The 26,667-nt window shown below is 35.5% G+C and overlaps 1 protein-coding gene across 3 annotated transcripts in view; it reads right to left on the bottom strand.

Moving 5' to 3' along the window:
- The window catches only part of IBTK (inhibitor of Bruton tyrosine kinase), a 97,211-nt gene that overhangs the window by 45,921 nt on the left and 24,623 nt on the right, over positions 1-26,667 (bottom strand). For 2 of the 3 annotated variants that reach the window (XM_005659413.3, XM_013992804.2), the window contains exons 7-19: positions 26,288-26,405; positions 26,018-26,198; positions 23,848-23,971; positions 21,397-21,574; positions 17,588-17,765; positions 15,599-16,192; positions 14,673-14,759; positions 13,414-13,496; positions 13,296-13,333; positions 12,773-12,869; positions 7,155-7,256; positions 4,191-4,308; positions 1,208-1,268 (exon numbers count right to left, since the gene is read on the bottom strand). In XM_005659413.3, the coding sequence (XP_005659470.1) occupies positions 1,208-1,268; positions 4,191-4,308; positions 7,155-7,256; positions 12,773-12,869; positions 13,296-13,333; positions 13,414-13,496; positions 14,673-14,759; positions 15,599-16,192; positions 17,588-17,765; positions 21,397-21,574; positions 23,848-23,971; positions 26,018-26,198; positions 26,288-26,405 (1,959 nt within the window). The remainder of the gene's footprint in view (positions 1-1,207; positions 1,269-4,190; positions 4,309-7,154; positions 7,257-12,772; positions 12,870-13,295; positions 13,334-13,413; positions 13,497-14,672; positions 14,760-15,598; positions 16,193-17,587; positions 17,766-21,396; positions 21,575-23,847; positions 23,972-26,017; positions 26,199-26,287; positions 26,406-26,667) is intronic. The other variant, XM_001924870.6, reaches the window with a different exon arrangement.

Below are 26,667 nucleotides of genomic sequence, written 5' to 3'. Positions count from 1 at the left end.
ACCAAGGAGGTGAAAGACCTGTATGCTAAAAATTGTAAGATATTGTTGAAAGAAACTAAAGATGACACAAATAAATGGAAAGATATTCCATGTTCATGGACTGAAATTATTAACATTATCAAAATGTCAATATTACCTAAAGCAATTTAATTCAATATAATCCCCATCAAAATCCCAATAATATTTTTCACAGAAATAAAATTCTAAGTTCTAAAATTTATATGGGTACAGAAAAGACCCTCAATGGTCAAAGCAATACTAAGAAAAGAGAACAAAATTGGAGGTATCACACACCCTGATTTCAAATTACAAAGCCATAATAATCAAAACAGCATGGTATTGGCAGAAAAAAGATACAAAGTTCTTAGAATTGAAAGAGAACTGAAAGCCCAGAAATAAATGCTTGCCTATATGAACAATTAATTTATGACAAAGGAGCAAAGAATATACAATGGAGAAAGGAGTCTCTTCAATAAATAGTGCTGGGAAAACTGGACAGTCACATGCAAAAAATTTAAATTAGACCAACATTAGTTAAATTTTTGGTAGTGAGCAAGCTGGAGGGTACATATACAGAAGTAGAAATTTAATGTTGTACACAAGAAACATATGTCATAAATCAATGTTAAAGTCAATAAAAATAAATAATATTGTTAAAAGCCCATGTTTTTACACTGTCCTGATCTTTGACAAATAATGGGAGGTCCCCTTGTGGCTCAGCGTGTTAAGGAGCCAACGTCTCTGTGAGGATATGGGCTCAAATGCTTGGCCTCACAGGTTAAGGATCCAGTGTTGCCACAAGCTGTGGCATAGGTCGCCAATGCAGCTCAGATCTGGTGTTGCCTGGCTATGGTATAGACCACAGCCGAAGTTCCAATTTGACCCCTAGCCCAGGAACTTCCATATGCCATAGGTGAGGCCACAAAAAGAGAAAAGAATTTAAAAAAAAAAAAAAAAAAAAAAAAAAAGACTCTGAAGCTTTCAATAACTTTCGTTTATAAAGGAATTTAATATAATTAATTTTATCATTAAATATCTTCAATTTTGATAATTATATTCACCTGTGGAATCTGTAAAGAAAGCCTATTTCCTCATCTTTAAAAGATCCTAATGTATCAGAATTCACTAGAAAATTGTTCCATTAAGTCTGACCAAACACACTGCTTTCTTTAGTTGACATTATCATTGACGAAAACCTAAACCTTACCATTTTTCGGTAAAACACAGAAAGATCCTTCAAAACACCATCACTTAAAACATCAAGAGACCTAAAAAAATAAGATATAAATTCTATCTTAAGACTCAAGTAATTTAATACCTGTCAATATTTTCAAATATGTAGAGACATTTTATATTGTTGATAACAACATTGATAACATAATGTTGTTGAACATTTTTTAAAGCATTAATATGCCAGCTGCAACAAATTCTTATTGGAAGTATGTGCAGTTCTATATTTCATATAAACAGCAAACATATTAGAGAAACATCTTGAATAAAACTCAATGTAAATAAGAAAGAAAAACCTTTTCTATCATAACAGCAAGTACTAGTTTTCAACCTTCCTTTTTTACAAATTATAATCTTTACCTACAGAAGGAGTATTAAATTGATAGAATGATAGCTTAACTATCAAGTACATGAAATCTATCTAGAATTATCACTGCTCCCAATTACCTGCATGATATTAAGCAATTCACTTTCTCTCTCTAGGCTTTAATATCTTCATGTGCATATTAACATTGGAACTAGACTTTGAAGTAGATTTTAAAGAACTCAGGTTCCAAAGAGGTACTCTGAGGCATCAGTAAAACTTTAAATCAAAGTTTACATTCTAAAGTATATTTCAAACTACTTTTAAAACTAATACAAAGCATGTTCAAATCTGTACTATACCAGTTTTTTTTTTTTAACATTTTGAAGATAAATAGCTTGTGATGCTTGACGTAGCTCTCCTTTCTCAACATCTCTGTGCATATTTATTTACACTTCTACCAAACACATATTTGATTAGGAATGGTCATGTAAATTTTTGCTTTAATGTTAAGTTTAATGCATGTCTACTCGTAAAATCATTCCCTAGAGAACATGTGCCACCCTTAATAGTTCAGCTGACAAATTTGTCATAATAACTGAACAACAGTAGTGTAACACATCATTTTCTAATATGTTTTAGACAGATTTGGCGCTTATTTCACATTGTGGTTGACTTATCTACAAATTAAATGAACTTAATTTGGCAATACAAAGTAAAAAAAGTTGCTATGATTAATGTAATGTCAGCAAAAAAATTAAATTTATTCTGAAACCTTTGCCAGGTTATAACATTAAAATACTAGAGGAAATCTGAAATGACATTGTCTAATATCCCATAATACTAATTTGCATTTGAAGAGCATTTTCACAAAATAACAAAGCATTATACTGCCAAAGAGAGTTTCCTCTAAATTGAACACTAAGTGGCAATTATTAAGAATCTGACTGATATGCCTTTAAAAAGAGCAGAAAACTTTAATTCAAAATGTATTTTAGAATTTCATTAAAATATCATCCTGATTTTGAAAGATGAGTTATCAAAAAATTGTTATCATTTATAATTAATTATATGGATCAAGGTTTTCTTGACTATTGGCCAAAAAACTTTCATGGGTTTTCTCATCTTCATATGAGTATATAAATAGAATCTACATCATAAGGTTTTCATGAAAATGAAGTAAATCTTTATATTAAAATATATATAAATCTCCTTATATAAAAAATCCTGAGAATGCTGCCTAGCACATAGTTTATCATTATTATTTTTATTTATTATTATATTACTAGTATTGGTTTTTACTATTAATAACTATTATTATGGCAGTGTTAGCTATTGTTACAGTTAAAACAAAATACTTACATTGGACACTGACTTTAAATATCCAAAAAAAAAAAGGCAACTGATACCAAGTACTCTAATCTGAAATTTCTATGTTCATCAAAAACACTCATTTCTTCTCATAACTGACTTTTTGGTGAGTAAATATAATAAAATTCTGACCTTATATTAAAAAATAAATCTGTAAATTTATCTCATTAAAAATTCTGCTAAAAATAGTGGGAAACAATAGGATGAAATTTCCAAGATTCCTCTAATTCTAAAATGTCTATGACCCCTAAATCATTAGCATTTATCAAATTCTTTCCAGGAGTTCCCATTGTGGCGCAGCGGTTAACGAATCCAACTAGGAACCATGAGGTTTCGGGTTCCATCCCTGGCCTTGCTCAGTGGGTAAAGGATCTGGCGTTGCCGTGATCTGTGGGGTAGGTCGCAGATGTGGCTTGGATCCCGCGTTGCTGTGGCTCTGGTGTAGGCCAGTGCCTACAGCACTGATTAGACCCCTAGCCTGGGAACCTCCATATGCCATGGGGAGCAGCCCTAGAAAAAGGCAAAAAGACAAAAAAAAAAAAAAAAAAAAAAAAAAATTCTTTCCATCCAGGTAAATATCAATATATTGAAATATTAGCTTATGAAACAGGATATATATATTATATATAATATATATATATAGCCCCTGATTTATATATATAGCTGATTTTTCATGTAAAATGTGTCACTTTTCATAAGGAATATTTCACTACTCATTGATTTCTACATCAAGGCTTGAACACATGTATCTGTTTACAATAAACTAGACCAACAAAATTTTTTAAGCCATCTGCTACCTACAGGCTAAGTTTGACAAAAAAGTCAATATACAGTATAGGAGATATATTATAATAAAGAGAAAAATAGAAATCAACTAGTAATCTATTACACGCATGCATATATGTGAAATAATTCAGTACTGGCTTAATTAGTACTATAGATAGTTTTCAAAAGCCAAGATAACAATTGTATAGTTATACATTAGCCTAAACAAGCAAAGAAAGATAAACATATATAAAAATACAGTTGTGATAATACTGTCCCACAACTTTCCAACCATAATATAAGCTCCATTGAGAGCAAGGATAGTGTCTATTTGTTCACCAGAGAATCTTAGCAATTGCTGTATATATTAAGCATCTAAACACTAATGAAATGATTAAATCCTCTTATATTTTCACTTTTTCTACAAAGCTGGAATATATCATCATTCACTTTTAAGTTATTAATATATTTGCTATTACATATACATTGTTTTCCAACAGTCTATATATACCTAACCTACCTTGCTTCAAGTAAAGCTGCCATATTCAGTCCTATAAACTGTAAACAAGACAGTTTCAATTGTTCAGCATTATACATTGCTGCAAATTCCAGTAGCATCACAGAATTCTTCAGGGTAACTACAAAAGAAAAGATTTGTGAAATGAGATGAAAGGCATGCTACTATAGCAAATGAAGTATACTGATTTCTCAAGCTGATAGGTTTGAACATTTAGAAGAAGGAAAATTAAAAGTAGTGTCTTGGGGTTCCCTGGTGGCCTAGTGGTTAAGGATATGGCATTGTCACTACTGTGGCTTGAGTGAGGGTCACTAGTGTGCTTTGGTTTGATCCCTGGCTCAGGAACTTTCACATGTCACAGACATGGCCAAAAAAAAAAAAGAAAGAAAGAAAGAAAGTAGTGCCTTGCCAAAAATAACTTATACTAGGACAAATATAAAACTCATTTTCCCTTCCAATATGCCAAAGAAATTTTAAATAATTCATTCTGAGGAAAAATAAACACATAAAATTTTAAGCAAAAGAAAATACACAAGGTATGTATAACTGGGTCACCATGCTGTACAGTAGAAAATTGACAGAACACTAAACCAGCTAAAATGGAAAAAAAATAAAAACCTTTATATTTAAAAAAAAAAAGAAAAAAAAGAAAATACACAGGGTACGTCACAGTGCCATCTAAAAGCAAACACATAAGAATTGAAATCTTCCATCTAACCTTTCTGGAATATTTTTAACTTTCACTGATAAACAACATTCCTTTTCATTTATATAATATGGAATAGCCATCCTCTTGAAAACTAAAAAGATAAAACTAAAACAAACTGATGAAATCATTCTATAAAATATATTTATGTTGAATAATCTATCAGACTTTATGTGAGTATATTTGCATTTGTAAACACACACACATACTCTATATTTAGAAAATAAGTACATCTAAATCTTACTGTATTATCATTCATTCCAGTGCAGAATCTGGCATACTGTACAAGAGATGCTAGATTTTGTTACAATCCTTGTAACTTTGTATATGCGCTGTATTTTGCTAGAAACTATCCCAGAATATTCTACTTACCTAACATGTTGGCTTCCCAAACCTCTCCACTCTTTTCCTTATTTACTCTGAGTCCCAGCCAACAGAGGAACACAACTATTTTCTATACCCGGCTTCCTCCATTTCTTTTTTCTTTCTCTCTTGTAACTCAGTCAAAAGTTATAACTGCAGACAATAATGATTTCTGCCTCACTCTTGACTAACCCCAAGTTTCAACTAATGATGAACCCAAAGTCTCCCATTTCAGAGAAATACAAATGGATCATATAAAGTTTTTGGCTGGGAACAAGAATCGCCAATAATCGGAGACCAAAATTCTTTTGAGCACTTCTCTTGCTAGATTCTAGGAAGATCACGGAATTCATTAATAGGGGCAACTGTGCAGTAGGAGCCAAAAAGGAATAACTACGGGGTGCCAGGAAAGTCATCTGAACAACTGAAAATATCACCAATATGTAATTTTTAAACCTACTGTATATTCTGGTCATTATTTTAATGTACAGTCAGCCCTCTGTACCTGCTGGTTTCACATCTCTATATACAGAGGGCCAGCTGTATTCATGACACTACACCAAATTTCATATAAGGGACGTGAGCACCTGTGAATTTTGGCATCCACAGAAGTTCCTGGAACCCCAACGTACACTGAGAGACAACTGTATTTCCCTTTTCTGTCTTTAAAGATCAGAGCTGTTGTTCTCTTTTTGATAATCAAGGAGAATGTCTTCCACAGAGCTAAAGAAAAGTAAGAAACTAGAGCTAAGAGAACTATCAGCAAGTACAAACTGGAAAAATTCGACAGGAAATCCCTTCACACTTTCTGAAGAGGCAATGAAGGAGAACAAAAATAAGACTAGAGAACAAAGAAACTTTTCTATCAGGCTAAGGAAATTTAAACTTTATCCCAGAGTAAGCAACTAAAAATATTTAAGCGGGGGAAGACATAATTACTTCCTATAGAAAGATTAAAGAGGAGTTTCCATCATGGCTCAGTGGATATGAATCTGACTAGCAGCCATGAGGACACAGGTTCAATCCCTGGCCTTGCTCAGTGGGTTAAGGATCCAGTGTTGCTGTGAGCTATGGTGTTGGTCACAGATGCAGCTCGGATCTGGTGTTGCTGTGGCTGTGGTATAGGCCAACGGCTACAGCTCCAATTTGACCTGTAGCCTGGGAACCTCCATATGCCTGGCCCTAAAAAGCAAAAAAAAAAAAAAAAAACAAAGAGAAAGATTAAAGAAAGAGAAATTGGACTTAACAAACTAGTATGACACTACACAGCAGGGATGGATAACAATCATCTCAATAACCACAGCGAGAAGGAGAATACAAAGGTGAGGAAATACAATTAACACAGGATCAATCAGTTTTGACAGCTGCGATTTGAGTGTAAGTTACAAAATTACAAAAAGTAACTTCAGGTGTCAAAGTTGAGTGTTAGGATGACAATCATGCAATTAACTGAAATAATGAACAGAGAGAGGAATAAAAGAAAACAGAAGTGTTTGATCAAATATAATGATGAAATGGTTTACATTAAAATTTCAGCAAACAGTAGGGTAGCTAGGCACACACTTAAAAGACCAGGGCAAGGGTAAAAGACCTCTGCTTTCAAACTCTCATCCTTAAAATTCCAAAATGAATTTCATGCTATCTTTATTATTCACAGTTGTATGACATTTCCAAAAAATTAACATATTTCAATTCTAAGATATACATGTTTTCACATATTACTATCTCTAAAATAAGTATGTACTTACAAATGATGACATTAAATAGTCGAAATATCTTGACATTTTTCATGATACAAAAACATGTATTTTACCACAAGCTGCATCATAAAGTCAATAAAATACCACAAATCCTGGATCAACCTGAAAACACTAAAATTCTAATTCAAATATACTCACGTTTTTCAGTTAATGCTACTTCGCAAATCTCTTTCAATCGAGTTATGAGAAGCTGATCAGCCACCACAAGAACACTGCAAATAAAATCCACATTCTGAGATTCTAAAAAAGAAAAAGAAAACAAGTATCACTCTTTATTATTTTGTACACATTATACCTAGGGGGAAAATTTAGGTAGTTAAGACACTGAAGAAGAATTATGATGATTTATTTTCTAAAGGTTGAAATGGCAAGAATGATCAAGAGTAGTAATTTCAAAACATTCCTATCCTCTTTTAGATAGAAGGCTGTTGGGGAAAAAAAAACAATGCTCTGGTTCACACTAAGACCATAAAATGGGCAATTTGAATAGGTCTTTTTTAGTGTAAAAGGCTATTATAATGCCTGACATTAAAATCTCCCATTGCTGTTAAATGTTTCTCAAACTAATAAAGTGGAAAGTCAAATCTCACCATTAAAGGTAACATACAGGTATATGTTAAACAGATACATATATGTTAATATGTATATACATGGGGGAGGGAAGGAAGAGGTGTCAATTAACACTCTTAGGTTCCCTATTTAAAACAAAATTAGTCATCAAAGAGTACATTTATTAAAAACTATAGAAGTTCCTGGAATTGCCGACATGGCGCAGCGGAAACAAATCTGACTAGGAACCATGAGGTTGTGGGTTCGATCCCTAGCCTTGCTCGGTGGGTTAGGGATCTGGCATCAGAGTGAGCTATGGTGTAGGATGCAGATATGGCTCAGATTCCGTGTTGCTGTGGCTGTGGCCGGCAGCTGTATTTCTGATTTGACCCCTAGCCTGGGAACCTCCATATGCCATGGGTGCAGCCCTAAAACACACACACACACACACACACACACACACACACACACACAAAAGTTAAACACATAAATAAAAACTATATAAATTCCTTAATTTAATACAACCTTGGCCCAATGATAATGACCTTAGGCAATGCTGGAGTCACTGCCAGAACAGTAAAATAGGAAAAAAACCAATACAACCACCATAGGAAGAAAAGAAAAAAAAAGGGTTAAAAAAGAAAAAGTGAAAGTAGAAAAACCATTTTAAAAACCGAGGGAGAGGTGACATCATTGTACATGGCAGACTAAGAACAACCTCAAAAATTCTTCTCTACAAAAGCAATAAGAATATTACAAAAAAAATTTCAAAAATCAACTCTTTCAGAATTCAAGACGTTAGCCAAAACCTTGCAATAATCTAGGGAGCACTGACTCAGAAAAACCGGCTGAATCCTGCGCAGAATGGTGAACTTTGGGACATAGTAGCCTCTCCTATTTAGATACTCCTCTCCTCACCTCTCCTCCACAGCAGTCTTGAAAACCATTAATCCTGCTATCACGAGCAGAAAGGAGCACCTAACAGCCACTGAAGGAGACAGAACAGCTGTGGAGCAACATTATCAAATAGTTGTCATTATTTGACCTATGTGGCAATTTCCTGGGAACCCCACAGCAGGGTTTTTTGACCTGACTCAAAGCTTACCCAGTGTGCAAAGCCTCAGGAGAGGGCATTTATTTAAAACAATCAGCAACTGCTTAACAGTGAAGCTGCCTGATACAATAGGGGACAGAACAAACAAGAAGCAGGTCAAAAAACCTTAAAAAGAAAAGAGCTATCATGACTGAATGTTTGTGCCCCCTTAGAGTTTGCATGTTGAAGCTGTAATTTCCAAAGTGGTTGTATTTGGAGATGGAAGCTCTAAGGAAATAATTAAGGTTAAATGCAGGCAATAAGGGTAGGCTCTGACTTGACAGGATCAGTGTCTTTCCAAGAAGAAACCTCAGAGCTATACCTTCCCCACCTACCCCTTCACATGAGTGTGCTCTCTCACTTTCTCTCCACCACACCAGACAAGCACTGAGGAAAGACCATGGAGGACATAGCAAGAAGGCAGCCAGGTACCTGCCAGGAAGAGAACCCTCACCAGAAACCAACCTTGCCAGAACTTGATCTAGGACTTCTAGCCTCCAGAACTGTGAATGATAAATTTCAGTCTACATTGTTGTGGCCATCTGAGAAGCCTAGTACAAGGGTCCATAAGGGGTTTTGAAGTTTTAACAAATTCCTGTGAATCTAAAAGGCCGCACATACACGGAGGGCTGTGCATGTACCCAGAAAAAAACTTAAGGTGGCCCAGGAGTCTTTCATGGCTCAGTGAGTTAAAAATCCAGTGCTGTCACTGCTCTGGTTACAGCTATGGTGTGGGTTTGATCCCTGGCTGGGGAACATCCACATTCTGTGGGTGCGGCCAAAAAAAAAAAATTCAGAATGTATTTGGTAAATGGCAGGGTGCTGGCGATGCTGCTGACAATGACAAGTAATAAAGAATGTGGAAAAGTGACTGGATTCTGAACAAACACGTTCAGCATTATTTTTAAAAAATAACAAGACTTAAGAACTTAGGCCCAAAACTCTTACCTCTGGCTGACTCTGAGGCTCTACAGAAGCAGGAAATAAAAGCTAAGGCAAAATTGTAAATTGCCTGCCTAAGAATTGAAGCCACGCCACAACACATACAAAGAGCCACTAGGCAAAGGCTGGGAGATTTAACGGTCTAGACGTTTAAGGAAAATTCTGTCTAATTATTAGCTGACAACTAAGATGACCAAGAAGAGACTTCAGTGGTCACATATGACCAAAAACACCAATTTTACAGATTAGTTACAAAAAGTCACTAAACAAAAAGGAAAAAAAAAATCCCCTGAAGAAACAGGAGAATCTGATTTCAAGAGCTGCTGCATATTGTTATTTAAGCATCCAGTCTTCAACACAAAATTATGAAAAGATGAAACAGAGATGTTAAGTATGGCCATACAGAAAAAAAGCAGCCAAGTAGATCTGTCCCTAAGAATGCCAAGATGCTGAACTATTACAGAGTTTAAATCAGCTATTTTAAATATGTCCAAAGATCTGAAGGAAATAATGTCTAAAACTCTAAAAGAAAATATGAGAATAATATCTCAAAAAATTAAGACCATCAATGAAAACAGAAACTATAGGTCAACTGAGATTATCCAAACTGAGGAACAGAAAGAAAATAAACTGAGTATAAGAGACCTGTGAAACATTATCCAGCATAACAAGATACATATGAGAGTCCCAGAAGAAAAAGAGGACATAACAATATTTGAAGAAATAATGACAGAGAAGAAGAGAAGTTAAGAAGTGTAGTGTAGGTTTCAGGAGTTCCCATCATGGTGTAGCAGAAACGAATCCCACTAGGAACCATGAGGTTGCAGGTTCGATCCCTGGCCTTGCTCAGTGGGTTAAGGATCCGGCGTTGCCATGAGCTGTGGCGTAGGTCACAGACATGGCATAGATCCTGAGTTGCTGTGGCTGTGGTGTAGGCCAGCAGATTAGACCAGATTAGACCCCTAGCCTGGGAACCTCCATATGCCGTGGGTGCAGCCCTAAAAAGACATTAAAAAAAAAAAAAAAAAAAAAAAAAAGTGTAGAGGTTTCGTATGCAACCAAAGTTAAGTTGTGGATAATAGCCAAGATATGGAAGCAACCCAAGTACCCATCAGCAGATGAATGGATAAAGATATATACATATCACACATACAATGGAATATTACTCAGCCATAAAAAAACCCTTTGCAACAGCAGACCTAGAAGGTTTTATGCTTAGGGAAATAAGTCACATAGAAAGACAAATACTCTATGTTATCATTCATGGAATCACGAAATCTAAAAACAATACAAAAGAATGTACATAACAAGACAAAAACAGACCTACAGATACAGAGAAAAAGACAATGGTTACCAGCAGGGAGAGGGAAGAGAAAGGGGCAAGGCAGGGTTAAAGGATTAAGAGATATAAACTACTATGTATAAAATAAATAAGCAACAAGGATATATTCTACAGAAGAGAGAAATAATATTATTTCATAATAACTGAGTATAATCAATAAAAATATTGGCTCGCTATGCTGTATACCTGAAACTAGTATTGCAAATCAACTACACATCACATTACCTGACTTCAAAATCATATTACAAAGCTATAGCAATCAACTCTGTAACATGCTGACATAAAAGTAGACACATAGACCAATGAGACAGAATAGAGAGCCCACAAATAAGCCCTCATATATAGCCATCTTATCTTTAACAAAGTTATCAAGAATACAAAATGGAGAAAAAACAGTTTCTTCAATGAAGGGTATTAGGAAAAACTGAATATCCACATGCAAAAGAAACTGGACCCATATATTACATTATACACAAAATTCAACTCAAATAGGATTAAAGACTAGAATTTAAGACCTGAAAGCGTTAAGTCTTTCAGAAGAAAAAAGGGGAAAAGGTCCTAGACATTGGTTTTGACAATGATTTTCTAGATGTGAAACCAAAAGCAAAAACAGGAGTTCCCTGGTAGCTCAGCATGTTAAGGATCTGGCACTGTCACTGCTATGGTTAGGGTTCAAACCCTGGCCCTGGAACTCTGTATGCCACTGGCATGGCCAAATAAATAAATAAATAAATAAACAAACAAGTGGTATTACACGAAACTAGAAAGTATAGCAAAGTCAACAAAATGAATAGGCAACTCTGGAATGGGAGAAAATATTTGCAAACTATATCTGAAAAGAGATTAATACCCAAAATACATAAAGAACTCCTACAAATTAAAAAGCAAAAAAAAAAAAAAAATTTAAATTAAAAATGAGCAAAAGACCCACCTGTCCCAAGAAGACATACAGTGGCAAACAGGTAAATGAAAAGGTGCTCAATGTTCATATTTATCAGGGAAATGCAAATCAAAACTATGGGATGTCACCTTATACCTGTCAGAAAGGCTATTATTAACAACAACAACTACAAAAAGATAACAAGTGTTTTGGAGAAAATGGAACCCTCGTGTACTGTTGGTGGGAAGATAAATTGGTACAACCACTATGGGAAACAGTATGGAGATTCCTCAAAAAAATTAAAAATAGAGCCATAAAATGATCCAGCATCCCTACTTCTGAGTATTTAGCCAAAGGAAGTGAAATCAGGATCTTAAAGATATAACTGTATTGCCATGTTCATGGCAGCATTATTCGCAATAGTTATAATATAGAAACAATCTTCAGATCGATGAAGAAAATGTGGCATACACATACACACAACAAGAGACTACACCACTCCTATGACTAAAGACACCTACCTGGTAAATTAACATGGCTGTATCGCCTAACAAAGTGTATAAATGCTTTTCATAGATTTCAATTCAATTATCAGTCTATTTCTTTTACTTCAGACGTGTTCATGTTTGCACAAGGGGAAATACAGGCAAGAAGAACTTTTATAGGCTATTTGTCAAAACTACATTCCTTGTCATTTCCTCATCTCAATCATAAGCAGCTGGGTGTGAAAATGTTTAATCTTAAACACTATTAACAATTCTTAAAAGAGTTCATTTTCATACAGGTAATGAAAATTTTCTTTTCCATTCCTTCACTGTTAGTAGCCATTACTATTGCTTAGTTTCAGTTAAAGCCTCTGTTGATGGCTTATTTCAATTAGAGTAGAAATTAATATTCATGTGATTTTCTCATTTGTGATTATATTTAAATGTCCTAACTCTTATTAATACCTTTTATCACCACAGCTTCATCAGTATAGAGGTAGTCCAAAATAACTTTCAGTATATCAGAATGTATTGGCATTTCCAGAGCTGCACAACTGGAAGCCTGAATAAAATAAAATAAGATAATTTTACACTACAAAAATACTACTACAGACTGAGGTTATTGATACGAAAAACTTTTAATAGGAATCATATCAAACACAAAAAAATAACACTATATAAAACATAAAGTTAAAATGAGATACATTTCATTTTAAAATGCTCTGTAACATGAAAAGGAATCAAGAAAAATTGAGAAAAAAAGAAACACACTGGTATTCCAAATACAAGTCTAAACAATAACGAGGAACTTATTTAAGTAGCTTTTTTGCAACAATTTTCATCTCAAAATGTTGCTATTTTTCAGTAGGCTTAAGCTAAAGTTCAATACAAAAGAAAAAATGAGTTAAAAATTTTTTAATCTCTTTAGTAATTTCCCCATAATATAAACTGTCATTACCAACCTATGTGGTTTCTACTTAAATCTTACCTCAATCCATGAGCTACTCAGCATACTGTAAAAATACTCTGAAAGGAAAAAAATTCAGTAAGAATAGAAAAACAATACTAAAACAAATAAAACAGCAACTAACAAAAAATGTACCTACCAAGTCTAGCACAAAGAACACATTTATGACAAGGAAATTCCTTTCCATCCACTGATTTCATGGTCACATCACATAAAAATGAACTGGGGAAAAAAAATTTAATTGAAGCAAGAGCAATTTCTTTATATAAGTAGCAAATAAGCAAATAGGATCTGTCTTAACTTTTGATTTTCTCCTAATTAAAGGTGGCAGAGGAGTTCCCTTGTGGCACAGCAGGTTAAGGACTCAACACTGTCACTGCAGTGGCTCAGGTCGCTGCTGTGGTGAGCATTCGATCCCTAACCCAGAGACTTCCATATGCTGTGGGCACAGCTAAAAAGCAAACAAATAAAAAGGATGGCAGAGAAGGGGCAACTTGAGGGTACACATATATAAGGAAGTACTTCATTTCCTTCCACTTTAGGGAAAATAAGGCCTTACAATAAAGATAATATTTGAAAAGATAACTGAATAAATACAGATAAATATTTTTAGAAGTCTTCTAATGTTCCTTTTTATTATAGGCCAGGTGTTAGCAATATGATAATCAGTGACCCTGTTGTCAAAGGTCTTGAATTCACTTATTTGTACAATCTATTCTGTGCTAAGCAGGCTAGATTCCTCCCTTTGTTTTCTCCAAAACTTTTCACTAACAAAGTATAAAAACTTTTAAAATAAACATATTTTAGATGAGTCTATTTATTATGGAAAAAATACTAAAGGAAATAATCTTCATAATGAAATAATTATTTGGTTTTTGAATTAATATCACTGTCTATTTATAAAAAATACAAAATTCAGGAGTTCCCATCATGGTGCAGTGGAAACAAATCCAACTAGGAACCATGAGGTTGTGGGTTCGATCCCTGGCCTCGCTCAGTGGGTTAAGAATCTGGCATTGCCATGAGCTGTGGTATAGGCCAGCAGCTACAGCTCTAATTAGACCCCTGGCCTGGGAACCTCCATATGCTGCCAGTGCAGCCCTAAAAAGACAAAAAAAAAAAAAAAAAGACAAAATTCAGGGAAGAAAAAATTAAAATTTCCTTTCTTCATTAAAAAGTAATCAGAAAAAAGGGAACTATATCAATGTCTTACTGAGCAGTTAAAATTTTATCCATTTGCCTCAATGCTCTCCAACATTTCCAGAAATGAAGAATATTAGTAAAGATAAAAGGGAATTCATCTACACATTTTGCTTCATATGAGTAAAAAGAGCTCTATTTCCACACTTAGGTCCCCAAATCTAGACATGAAAGGTTTATCTTCATTTCCTAACTTACCATTTTTTCTGACTTAGTTTTAGTTTATTACCAGTTTTCTTGGCAATGACATTAATTTCTTCATTTTCAAATCTGACTCCATCTAACCTATCAAGAATAGATAAAAATTAATTGGTGAATATATTCCCCTTCCAAAACAAACAACAGAAATCCAGCAAATTAGCTCACAATTGAACACAATTACATAATTTGTATCACCTAGAAAAAAGTATCTCCACAAATCCCTACTCAGTGATAAAGAAATATCCTACATTCTCCTTCAATTTTACTTAACATTCAAAATATATTAAACATCATTACTGAAAAAACAAATGAAAGCTATGACACAAAGCCCTTCACTTTTTTTTAAAGACACCATACACTCTTCTCTCTTGCTCCTGCCCCACAACTAAGGTTATACTGCCACAGGCAACATAAATACCTTAAAAGTAGAAAATTCCAAAAAAAACCTAGCTTATAAGATGACAAATACTGTGTAAGCACTTTACCAATAATATTAAGTCAATCGTATGCCTCTGATTTTATAAACTGAGAAACTGAAGTTCAAAGAAATAAGAAATTTGCCCTAGGTAGTCATAGCATAGCTAAGAGGCATATATAGGTCATTCTAACTTCAGAATAGCACATTGCCTGCCAGTCCATCACTGAGAGTTCAAACCCACTAACAGCTTTCCCATTCTTTAACATTTTAATCCAGGGAACCCCAGAGAAAGCTTGAGCATAAAATGGAGAAATGGCAAGGAAAGGAAAGGAGAAGGAAGATGAAGAGGACATGTGGGAGGGTGTGGAGGTCAGGAGGAGGAAGAGAAGCAGGACTAGGAACAGAAGCAGTAGCAGCAGCAGAGAGGAGAGAGGGCTAGCAGAGGATTACTAAAAGGAGGACATAATAATAAGTTACATGAATGGACATTAAGGAGGAGTCATACCTACTACTCAAATTACTGAAACCAAATTTCTTTGCAACATTTTGCAACATTCTCACAGGATCATCTTCCCCAAGGCTTTTAACTTTTTTGGAAGATCTGGATTTACTTTTCTGCCTCTCACTATGAGCTTGATTACTTTTATAAACTTCAAATGCTGACTTCTGATTATCTTCATGTGAAATTTTTTTATTCAAATGGCAATTCACAGTGCCCTGATACTCTTCTGGTTTTTTGTTTAAATTTATTCTTGGTTTGAAGCCATGAGTTAAAAAGTCACAAGTATCTGTGTATATAAACTGTAGAAGGTATTCAAACAAGTCAGGATGAACCTTCTCTACCACAAAGAGATGGCATCCTGCAGAATCTTCATCTTTCCGGTAAACATCTGTAAAGTCTGAAGTAGTACCATCTGAAAGAAACAGTTTCTGGAAAAAGTCAGAACGCACTGCCAAAATATATTTATGTGCAGGGAAGATTCTACTGCCAACTTGAAATGTCACATCATGGATGTTGTCCATTTCATCCGTTTCCCTCAACAGTTTGCCAAAGTCTTCAAAAAGGGATGATGAGGACACAGTTGGAATTTCATACAGGCTAGAAGTGAAACAAAAATTATTTTTACTTTCAAGATAATGAAAAAAAAAGAAAAAAAAAAAAAAAGAAAACGTCCCTGCCCAATTCGTTTAAAGTGTAATTTCTTTTTTATTTAACTTAGAAAATTTTAAATTTGGTATTTCCAATATATAACATTGCATACAGGCTTAGATACTATGTCACCCTATAATTTTTTTCTATTCCTTTATGTATGTGTTTTTTTTTCCTAAACTAAAACGACAAAAATTAAGTTTCCTTTCAAAGCAGTGTTTTCTATTTCCACAAGGAAACACTATATAAGATAAATTCAAATGATTGTTTCATAGAATATCTTAATTATTGAAAGTATAACTAAAAACACTCAAAAAGAGGAGAGTACAGTCTCAACCTTTTCTTCTTTTATCTTTTTATTTCAGAAGTGGGGAAAAATACATACTGAGAAACCAGTAAATAAATACTTCAGGTCCCAGATCCTAGAATAGGTTAGAAACTCAAGAAAATAAACACACACAGGTCATATCAGTACCTTAAAAATGCACGCTCCCCTTCCCAATATACATATCACCCATCCTTCCACGTAGGGTGACCAACCCCCTGTTCTGCCTGGGACTGAGGGGTTTCCCAAGAGAGGAGACTTTCAGCGCTCAATATGGGACAGACCTGACAAACCAGAAGGGATGGTCACCATATCTCCGGAAACTTTTCCCTCTTCACTAATACCCTTGATATTTGTCTGGCCTGAGGTAATGGAAGATTTGCACTGAGACTCACAGTGCCCTCCAGATGACTCTACACTACTTCTTCTTTGTCATTTCTCATTGTATGCAAGGGTCAGCAATTTTTATATATTACATTAATGAATAGTTCTATTTCTCAGAATCTGAGAACCTCAAACAGATCACAAAGTACTAAAGACATGAACGTTACATATATATATATATATAAAATCTTCAGTATTTTCCATAAATATCAGTTTCCAAACTAAAAAGAACACTCATCATTTTCAATATAATAAATTCCACTTTTAATTTCTTTTTTTTTTCTTTTGCTTTTTACAGCCACACCCACAGCACATGGAAGTTCCCAGGACAGGGGTCAAATCAGACCTACAGCTGCCAGCCACAGCCACAGTTACAGCCACACCAGATCCTTGACCAACTGAGCGAAGCTGGGGATTGAACCCTCATCCTCATGGATAGTAGTCAGGTTCATTTTCACTGAGCCACAACTGAACTCTCACTTCTGATTTAACCTGGCAACATGATTATATGTCTGAAGTCTCTACAAGACTTGGCAACAGATCTTCAATTTAAATTTGTTCCAGGAGCTACTGAATACAAAGAAAACCCACTGACTGTTCCCTCTAAAAAAGAAATTTAATATATACAAGTATACCTTGTTTTAGGATCTGACTGCAAGATTGCGAAATTGCATCCACTTGGATCTGTGCTGACACTAACAGCTCTGTGGGCAAAAGTAAGTTTCTCAAGTCGAATTCTTTCATACACGCTATTTATATCAGAGACACAAGACACATCTGGTGAGGAATTATGAAGGTTTGATAAAATCTCTGCTAAAAAGAAAAAAATAAATTTCCATTAATCAAGGCTTTACTTACTGAAACAGTGACATGATTTAGGAGTAAATGCAATAGGAAAACAATAAGGAGAATAAGGACATATCTTTTGTCTGTATTAAGTTCTGAAGAACTACATCTCTTTTTTTTTTTAGTTTTTTTTTTTGTCTTTTGTTGTTGTTGCTATCTCTTGGGCCGCTTCCGCGGCATATGGAGGTTCCCGGGCTCGGGGTCCAATTGGAGCGGTAGCCACCGGCCTACGCCAGAGCCACAGCAACGCGGGATCCGAGCCGCGTCTGCAACCTACACCACAGCTCACGGCAACACCAGATCGTTAACCCACTGAGCAAGGGCAGGGACCGAACCCGCGACCTCATGGTTCCTAGTCGGATTCGTTAACCACTGCGCCACGACGGGAACTCCTTTTTTTTTTTTTTTTTTAATTTTTTTTTTTTTTTTTTTTTAGTTTTTTTTTTTAGTTTTTTTTTGTCTTTTGTTGTTGCTATCTCTTGTACATCTCTTTCTTCAACACAGTTTACACCCTATCTATTCACTGTATTACAAAGGAAAATTTGGTGAGTCAGTTCTCTATTACCCACAATTTTATCCTCCACATGCAACCAAAGTTGTCTAAAAGAAAAATATAGTGTTACACTACCTTTAAAAATTTGTCAGCTTCCATTAAAAATATAAAAACTTGCGAGTTCCCATTGTGGCTCAGCGGTAACAAACCAGACTAATATCCATGAGGACACAGGTCCCTGGCCTCACTCAGTGGATTAAGAATCCGGTGTTGCCGTGAGCTTTGGTGTAGGTCGAAGACGCAGCTTGGATCCTGTGCTGCTGTGGCTGCGGCATAGGGCAGCAGCTACAGCTACAATTTGACCCCTAGCCTGAGAACTCCATATACCTCAGGTGTGGCCCTAAAAATACAAAATAAATAAATAAAAACTTAAAACATATAAACTTAGCACTGTCTATATATTTTAAAAATACATAAACATGGCATCTTCATATAGTCTGTTTCCTTATTTACTTGCTCCCTTCCTTCTTCTCTCCCTCCCTTTCGTGTATTCAGCAAATATGAGTGACCACATCGTGCTACAGTGACACAGTGCTTATCAGTCTATCCCTAGTGATATAGTCACGAACAAGTAAGGCATGTCCCTACCACCTGGGAATACACAATCCAGCAGAGGAGACAGACACTAAATAAATGATTTTATTACTACAAGTCAGATCAAAGCTATGAAAGAAAAACATGAAATGTGCATGTAAAGCACTGATTCTGCCTGCAGTACAAAAAAATGTTTAAATTAAAAAAAGAGATAATGTAGGAAACTAAGAGTCCACAAAACGAATGAACATGATGAAAACACAAAGAGATTAAAACTGAAACAGGGTAACAAAGTTTAGATTGAGAATAGGTGAAAACATCTCTGATGAAGTATAAAATTAAGCTGACATGTAAAAAATTAAGAAAGTCCCTGGAAAAAATCATAGCTGGACTAAAAACCTGAAGGTTGGTGTGTCTGTAGAGTGGTAAGTGAGGGGAAGAGAGCTCAACAGAGTCCATAGACACAGACAAGGGTCAGGGTAGAGGCTTTGTAGGTCATGTTCAGGAAGTGAGGAAACCATCACTGAGTTTTTAAACTCAGATCTTAAAAGCTCACTCTGGGAGTTCCCGTCGTGGCTCAGTGGTTAACGAACCCGACTAGGAACCATGAGGTTGTGGGTTCAATCCCTGGCCTTGCTCAGTGGGTTAAGGATCTGGCGTTGCCATGAGCTGTGGTGTAGGTTGCAAACGTGGCTCGGATCTGCATTGCTGTGGCTCTGGTGTAGGCTGGTGGCTACAGCTCTGATTCGACCCCTACCTAGTCTGGGAACCTCCATATACCTCGGGAGTGGCCCAAGAAATGGCAAAAAGACAAAAAAATAAAAAAATAAAAAACTCACTCTGTTAAAACAAACAAACAGATAAAAAGAAACAAGAGTGCAAATAAGAAAACTTATTCTTTGCAGTAGACCATGTGATGTGACTTGGGCTAGGGTGGGAGTGAGTAAAGAGAAGTAAAGAGGTAAATGAACTTCATTTTTTGGGGATGAAAAAAGATCGCTAACTATAGATAAAAGACAAAAGTAGGCAACCTAAGTTAAAAAACAATGTAAATAATCTGTAAGTTTGTAAATTTAAAATCAGATAATTAAAAATGAACTATATAATGAATAGCTTCTATTTTCAATGGCAGCATCTTAATTAAAGCTCTCCTCCTTTATATTCAAGGAATAAATAATACTTGTCACCGATTATTCAGCAACTGTTTAATTAAAACTACTTGTTCTTATTAAAAAAAAAAAAAAAAAAATTCACAATGAAGAGTTCCCATTGTAGCTTAATGGACCTGACATTGTCTCTGTGAGGATATGAGTTCAATCCCTGGCCTTGCTCAGCGAGTTAAGAATCCAGCATTGCCACAAGCCATGGCATGGGTTGCAGATGTGGCTCAGAGCTAGAGTTGCTGTGGCTGTGGCTGTGGCCTGCAGCTGCAGCTCCAATTCGATTCTTGGCCTGGGAACTAACCTTTTATACAGCAGCAGCCATAAAAAAAAGAAAAAAAAAATTCTTAAACACAAAAAACTTATTCTTCTTATTTTCCTCTAAGTGCTAATATACCTTATAAAACTTGTAAAATTTTATATGTAAAAAACGAAAAACCTATAGCATAAGTCACTCAATTCTCAATCTGGGGAGAGGGAAAAAAAAGGAGCTTGGAAGCTGGTTCAAAACCATCTAGGAAGTTTTTTTATTTTTTTTTTCCCTTAACTTTTTTTTTTTTTTTTTAATTTTTCTTAGGGCTGCATAGCAGTATATGGAGGTTCCTAGGCTAGGGGTTGAATTAGAGTTGCAGCTGCCGGCCCACACCACAGCCACAACAACGCAGGATTCAAGCTGAGTCTTGGACCCACATCAATGCTCAAGGAAACACTAGATCCTTAACTGAACAAGGCCAGGGATCAAACCCACAAGCTCATGGTTCCTAGTCAGATTTGTTTCCACTGTGCAACAACAGGAACTCCTCCCTTAACTTTCTAATTCCTTGCCTTACAGCCATGGCTAAAGATTAGCAATAATGCCCCCCATTGCCCATGGGAATGTACCACCAGTTCAGGGCATATTAAGATGGATAAGACTGGAGTTCCCGTCGTGGCACAGTGGTTAATGAATCTGACTAGGAACCATGAGGTTGTGGGTTCGATCCCTGCCCTTGCTCAGTGGGTTAACGATCCAGCGTTGCCGTTAGCTGTGGTGTAGGTCGCAGACGTGGCTCGGATCCCGTGTTGCTGTGGCTCTGGCAGCTACAGCTCCGATTAGACCCCTAGCGTGGGAACCTCCATATGCCGCAGGAGCAGCCCAAGAAATGGCAAAAAGACAAAAAAAAAAAAGATGGATAAGACTGAAAACTCCAGATTTAAGTGGAATGAATTCCCTTTGTTTACATGCAAGTACAAAACAAAATCAAAATAGACATGGGGTAAAACCTAATAACACTTGTCAATTAAACCTAATGATAAATACTAACAAAATTATACATTCACTTTTAAATGCCATTCACATATAGGAACTAACCTTTTTTTTCAGAACTCTTTCTTTTTTCTTCAAACCATTTCCCTCTAAATCCCTCTCCATCTCGTGTGACAAAAAGAATTTCATTTCTACTTAAAGCAATATCAGAAATGAAGACTTGGCGTGGATAGGCCCATCGACACTGCTTCAGAGAACTGCTGGCTGATCTCCAACAAAATACCTACAATAAAACCAAATAACATTGGAATAGAGAGCAATATAGCATTGGAACAACAAAAAGCGGAAATCAGGAGATACTGCCTCTAAAAAGAAAGACACTGATTAATATGTTTCAGGGTTCATTTTTCCATACATATATATGACTACTATAAAGTCAAGATAGTTTTAAAGAATTGTCTTCCAGAAAATACATCAAGCAAACATGAAGCATTAAAAATGTTTCAGGAGTTCCCGTTGTGGCACAGTGGAAACCAATCTGACTAGGAAACATTAGGTTGTGGGTTCAATCCCTGGCCTCGCTCAGTGGGTTGAGGACCCGGAATTGCCGTGAGCTATGGTGTAGGCTGAAGACCCAGCTCAGATCTGGCGTGGCTGTGGCTGTGGTATAGGCCAGCAGCTATATCTCTGATTAGACCCTTAGCCTGAGAACCTCCATATGCTGCAGGTGTGGCCCTGAAAAGAAAAAAAAAAAGAAAAGAAAGAAAAAGAAATGATTTTCAGTATTAAAATTTGGGGCAAACAGATATTCTACAATGCTAAAGAAAAACAAAGGTCTTAGTGCTAAACCTTAGATGTCAGACTTGCTGTAGTACCATCTATTTGCAAGAGCAATGAAAATCGCCTATGAAAATCCAAACTTTGCTCTTGAGGGAAAAAAACAGATGTCTGCATAACTCAGACAACCAAAACAAAATCTTAGGGACAGAAAAATCATCAGAAAATTTAATGGCTCCCACATGGTTCTCCCTTAGTGTTCCAGAGTGATAGCTCAGGCACTGCTGCTCAGGATGGAGAACGAGACAGGGCGCTGGGCTCCCAACCCAGCTTTATCCAGAGCAGCAACCCTTTCATCTGCTCAAAGCCTCGTGTTTTAAGGATGATTTCACCTGAACAATTAATAATGCTGATTTTTAAAAGTTCATTCCCCTCATAATTAAGAAATCTAAAGCATAGAATGGTATCTGCCAAGGTCACTCAAAAGCTATGTACACAAAAAATAGACTATATTGATTTGATTCCTTCAGAGCCTGGTTGTCACTTTTATAGGAGTAATTAATTTCACAGAAAATTCCACATGTATAAATAAGCTAATCTCTATTAATGTAAATGAAATACATCCCGAAGTCAAACGGTTTTATATTCAACTTTTTAAATGTAAGTCCATGCCTCTGCTTCCTTCTTTCAGTATAAATTAGATATTTAATTCTTAAATATAATTCTAATAAAATAATCAACCAGTAGGTTTATACCTGTAATGTACCAGTAGGTAGGGCTTTATAATTAATTTTTCAATCTCTAAAATGTAAATTTTTATAGCACTTAGGAAACCTAAGAAAATAATTTCTGTATTTTTTATATAAACAAAGCACAAAGTAATGCGTTTTTATAGACATGGTATAAAATTTTTTCAGTGTTTCTAATGTATGATATATTTTAATTAACAATTTTATTAGAGAAATAAAAATTAGAACTCTCTTTACTGGAAGAGATAAGATTCTTTCTTTAGTGATCTAGAAATACATTACCTTTTATTTATGATAGTAATAATCTCTGCATTTATATATGCACATTTGTTTAGAAACCAAATCTGAGAGAAAATTTCCTATTATGTATCGAATTTTCAACATTGCCAGCTTAGCATTTTACTTTATCTTTAAAGAGTAGTTATATCTCAAATTTATGCAATTCAATTTTTTCATTACTCAGTGTACACATTAAATACCCATCAAAATCCCTTACTTCCATTTTAAGCACAACAAATGAAATTTTAAACTAGTTTAACAAGTACAGTGCAAGATTAGGTAAATGTCATCATACTTTCTGTGAAACACCAGCTCCAAACTAATTAGTACTGGACATCAAAAGCAAGGAGGGAAACAAAAGTCAATAGAAACTGTCTATCACAGCATTTATGATCCATAAAACATGTATTTTTAACATCATCGGATCCTCTACAGTTACCAACTGAGAACAAGATTACTATGCCTTGGAGTTCCCGTTGTGGCTCAGTGGTAAGCAACCCAACGAGGATCCACGAAGATGTGGGTTCTACCCTGGCCCTGCTCAGTGAGTTAAGGATCCCATGTTGCCATGAGCTGTAGTGTAAGTCTTAGACACGGCTCAGATCCCACATTGCTGTGGCTGTGGTGTGGGCTGGCAGCTACAGCTCCGATTCAACCCCTAGCCTGGGAACCTCCATGTGCCTCAATGTGGCCCTAAAAAAGAAAAAAAAAAAAAAAACATTACTATGCCTTTGCCTAAATATATACTCACCCTTCCAGCTCCATCCATTGCAAGAATGCAAATTTTTTGACCCCCATTTTCTTTCAAATGTTCAGGATCAACCTTGTATTCCATATGCCCCCCAGATACAAGAACCTTTTTCAAGTTTAGTTGTCTGGGTAAAAAAGAAAAAAATTCTAGATTAATATGTTCTCTAAAGTACACCAGCTCAACTTTAAAGAACTTACTATTCAAACAATACCTCAGAGCAGTAACTGTGAAAGTTGAAGTGAGATGATGTGACCTCGGCATCCTCAGTCCCTCCTTTTTATAAGTTTCCCCTACACAACGGCCATTTGGCCATATCTCTCTATTGAAAATCCTTCCTTCCCAAAAGGCCCTACTACAAAGATACATTAAATACCTAAAACTGGAGTTCCCGTCATGGCACAGTGGAAACAAATCCGACCAGGATCATGAGGTTGCGGGTTTGATTCCTGGCCTCGCTCAGTAGGTTAAGGATCTGGCGTTGTCGTGAGCTGTGGTGTAGGTCGCAGATGTGGCTCGGATCTGGCATTGCTGGGGCTGTGGCGTAAGCCAGCAGCTGTAGCTCTGATTAGACCCCTAGCCTGAGAACCTCCATATGCTGCGGGAGTGGCCCTAAAAAGCAATAAATAAATAAATAAATAAATACATAAAACCCCACTTGCTCATGTACACATTCACTCTATATTAAGTAACTGATAAAGCTAAAAGCTCATAAATATATCTGTATTTTAACAGAAAAATTTAAACCTTGAAATGAAATATAAATTCTTAATTTTGAATATGGACAACCTTAAATAGATATAGCTACCATAAAAACCATTCATATTGCTAATTTAATAACTCATCTGCTAGCCAATTCATCGCACCTGTCAATATATCTACATGTGATGTGCCCATAGCACTGTATGAAGCCTGACTGCTGCTACTGCAATGTCTGTCCTCCCTTTTGGATATTTTGCCTGCATTTTCAAAAAAAAAATTTTCTTTTCAAAATTACTATGTTGTAACAAGCTGTTAACAAAAGAATTTTCTTAGTGAAAACTTGGATAGAACTTTAAACATTAAGTTTAAAGTGTAATTTAATGTTATCAGGGCAAGTTTTATAAATGTTAAGTAAAAACAAAACCTAAAACCTAAAATAAAGAAGTTGACATCTTCTGCTCATAAGATAACTGCATGGATGGTATCTTTATGAAATACCATCTCATTTACATTAGCAAAAGCACATTCTGCTGCACTGTAAAACCCTGATTGCTTTAAAAGTTGGATGGTTACTCTCTAGAATTCCTACACACTCTCGCTTCCACTAACTGAGCTACATTATCTGTTCAATGATATATTTCTCTACTTGTATTTAGTACTACAGTTATAATGAAATATTGTGTAAATCAATGAAAGATTTGTCTGAAAAGAACATCTGTTACAAAAGCTGGATACTTTAAAATGACACAATAATTATGAAAAGCAAAAAAATTGCTGTCAAAACAGATACGAATTAATCAACTATATAAAAGACTGAAAATGTATGAAAAAATATAGGATTCTGCCCTTGTTTCACAATTGTTTCCTAAATCATTAAAAATGACATCACTGGTAATACATTATTAGTATGGTTTATGCACAAAGGAGAGAGAACTCCAGTTGACAGATCCCTCTGAAATTAAACCTTAGTTTTATAAGTCCCTGCTTTAACTAAATTTTTGATTAGACAGCCAACTTCTTATTTATTGCAAGTTACTGTAACATGCTACCAGATAAAATTAATTACACAAAGATAAAAAAATATATCAGATAGGTTTAAAACTCGGACTGAGGGTCCACAGAATATGATTAACTACTTTTTATAAAATAAGTGTATAATATATAAAACATCACAAGTGACGACTGTGTCACAAACCAAGAATTATGATTAATCTACTTCTGTGCACCTGAAGCATAAAAAAAGGAAGTTTATAGGTAATGTTTAACTACATGTTATCATAATTCAGAAATACTGTTTTATAACCTTCAAAGAACTTTAACATATATTCACTAGATGTTTTGTCAAATGACTAAGATTATCAAAGGCAAAACTGTTGACTTTCCCACCATTCAATTTTCTCCATTTGACATTTCAGAGGACAGCATAAAGCTGATACTCAGATATTTGCTGGAAGAGCTGAAATACACATACTTAGAAGCCAACTTCTTGCACTGATAGTCTGCAAGTAGGTAAATATCTCCCCTTGCGGTAACACAGACGGTGGCCCCATCACTAGCAGCAACCAAAGACAGAGCGATGTCCTTATGATGAAGGGCAGAGACTTGACGAGGAGCAGTTACACACTTTTCTCCACTGGGATCCAGTAAGTGACCTAAAAAATTACACAAATAAACAAATCACAAAATATCTGTTTTAAGAATCCAATTTATTTTTCTGATATTGTCATCACAGATTTCTTACCCAGTTGTCCACCATTTAGTCCCAGAGTGTAAACAGCTTCTCTAGTCCACAGCACTGTATGAAACCTGCCTGCTGCTACTCCAATGATTGTCCTTCCTTTCAGATATTTTGCTTGCATCTATTCAAAAGACAAACAAGACTTTCATTTCTTATGTATCTATGAACTAGTATAATCGTGCAAAAAACAGTACACCAGGGTGGTAAACACATGGCATCCTTGCTGCTAATTCTCCCCTCAAGTGCTAGGGGCAGTCATCATTAAAAGATCCCAGCACAAACACTGAGACCCCAACTCCTCTCAGAACATGAGATATTTTGGTGCAGCCACTTGATGTCAGCAGTTTTAACATGTATAAAGTTGGCATGGTACAAAAACCAAA

This window comes from Sus scrofa, chromosome 1, assembly GCF_000003025.6.
Source record: "Sus scrofa isolate TJ Tabasco breed Duroc chromosome 1, Sscrofa11.1, whole genome shotgun sequence".
Taxonomy (NCBI): domain Eukaryota; kingdom Metazoa; phylum Chordata; class Mammalia; order Artiodactyla; family Suidae; genus Sus; species Sus scrofa.
Note: the sequence above shows the minus strand (reverse complement) of the source record. Positions and strands in the feature narration are given on the sequence as shown.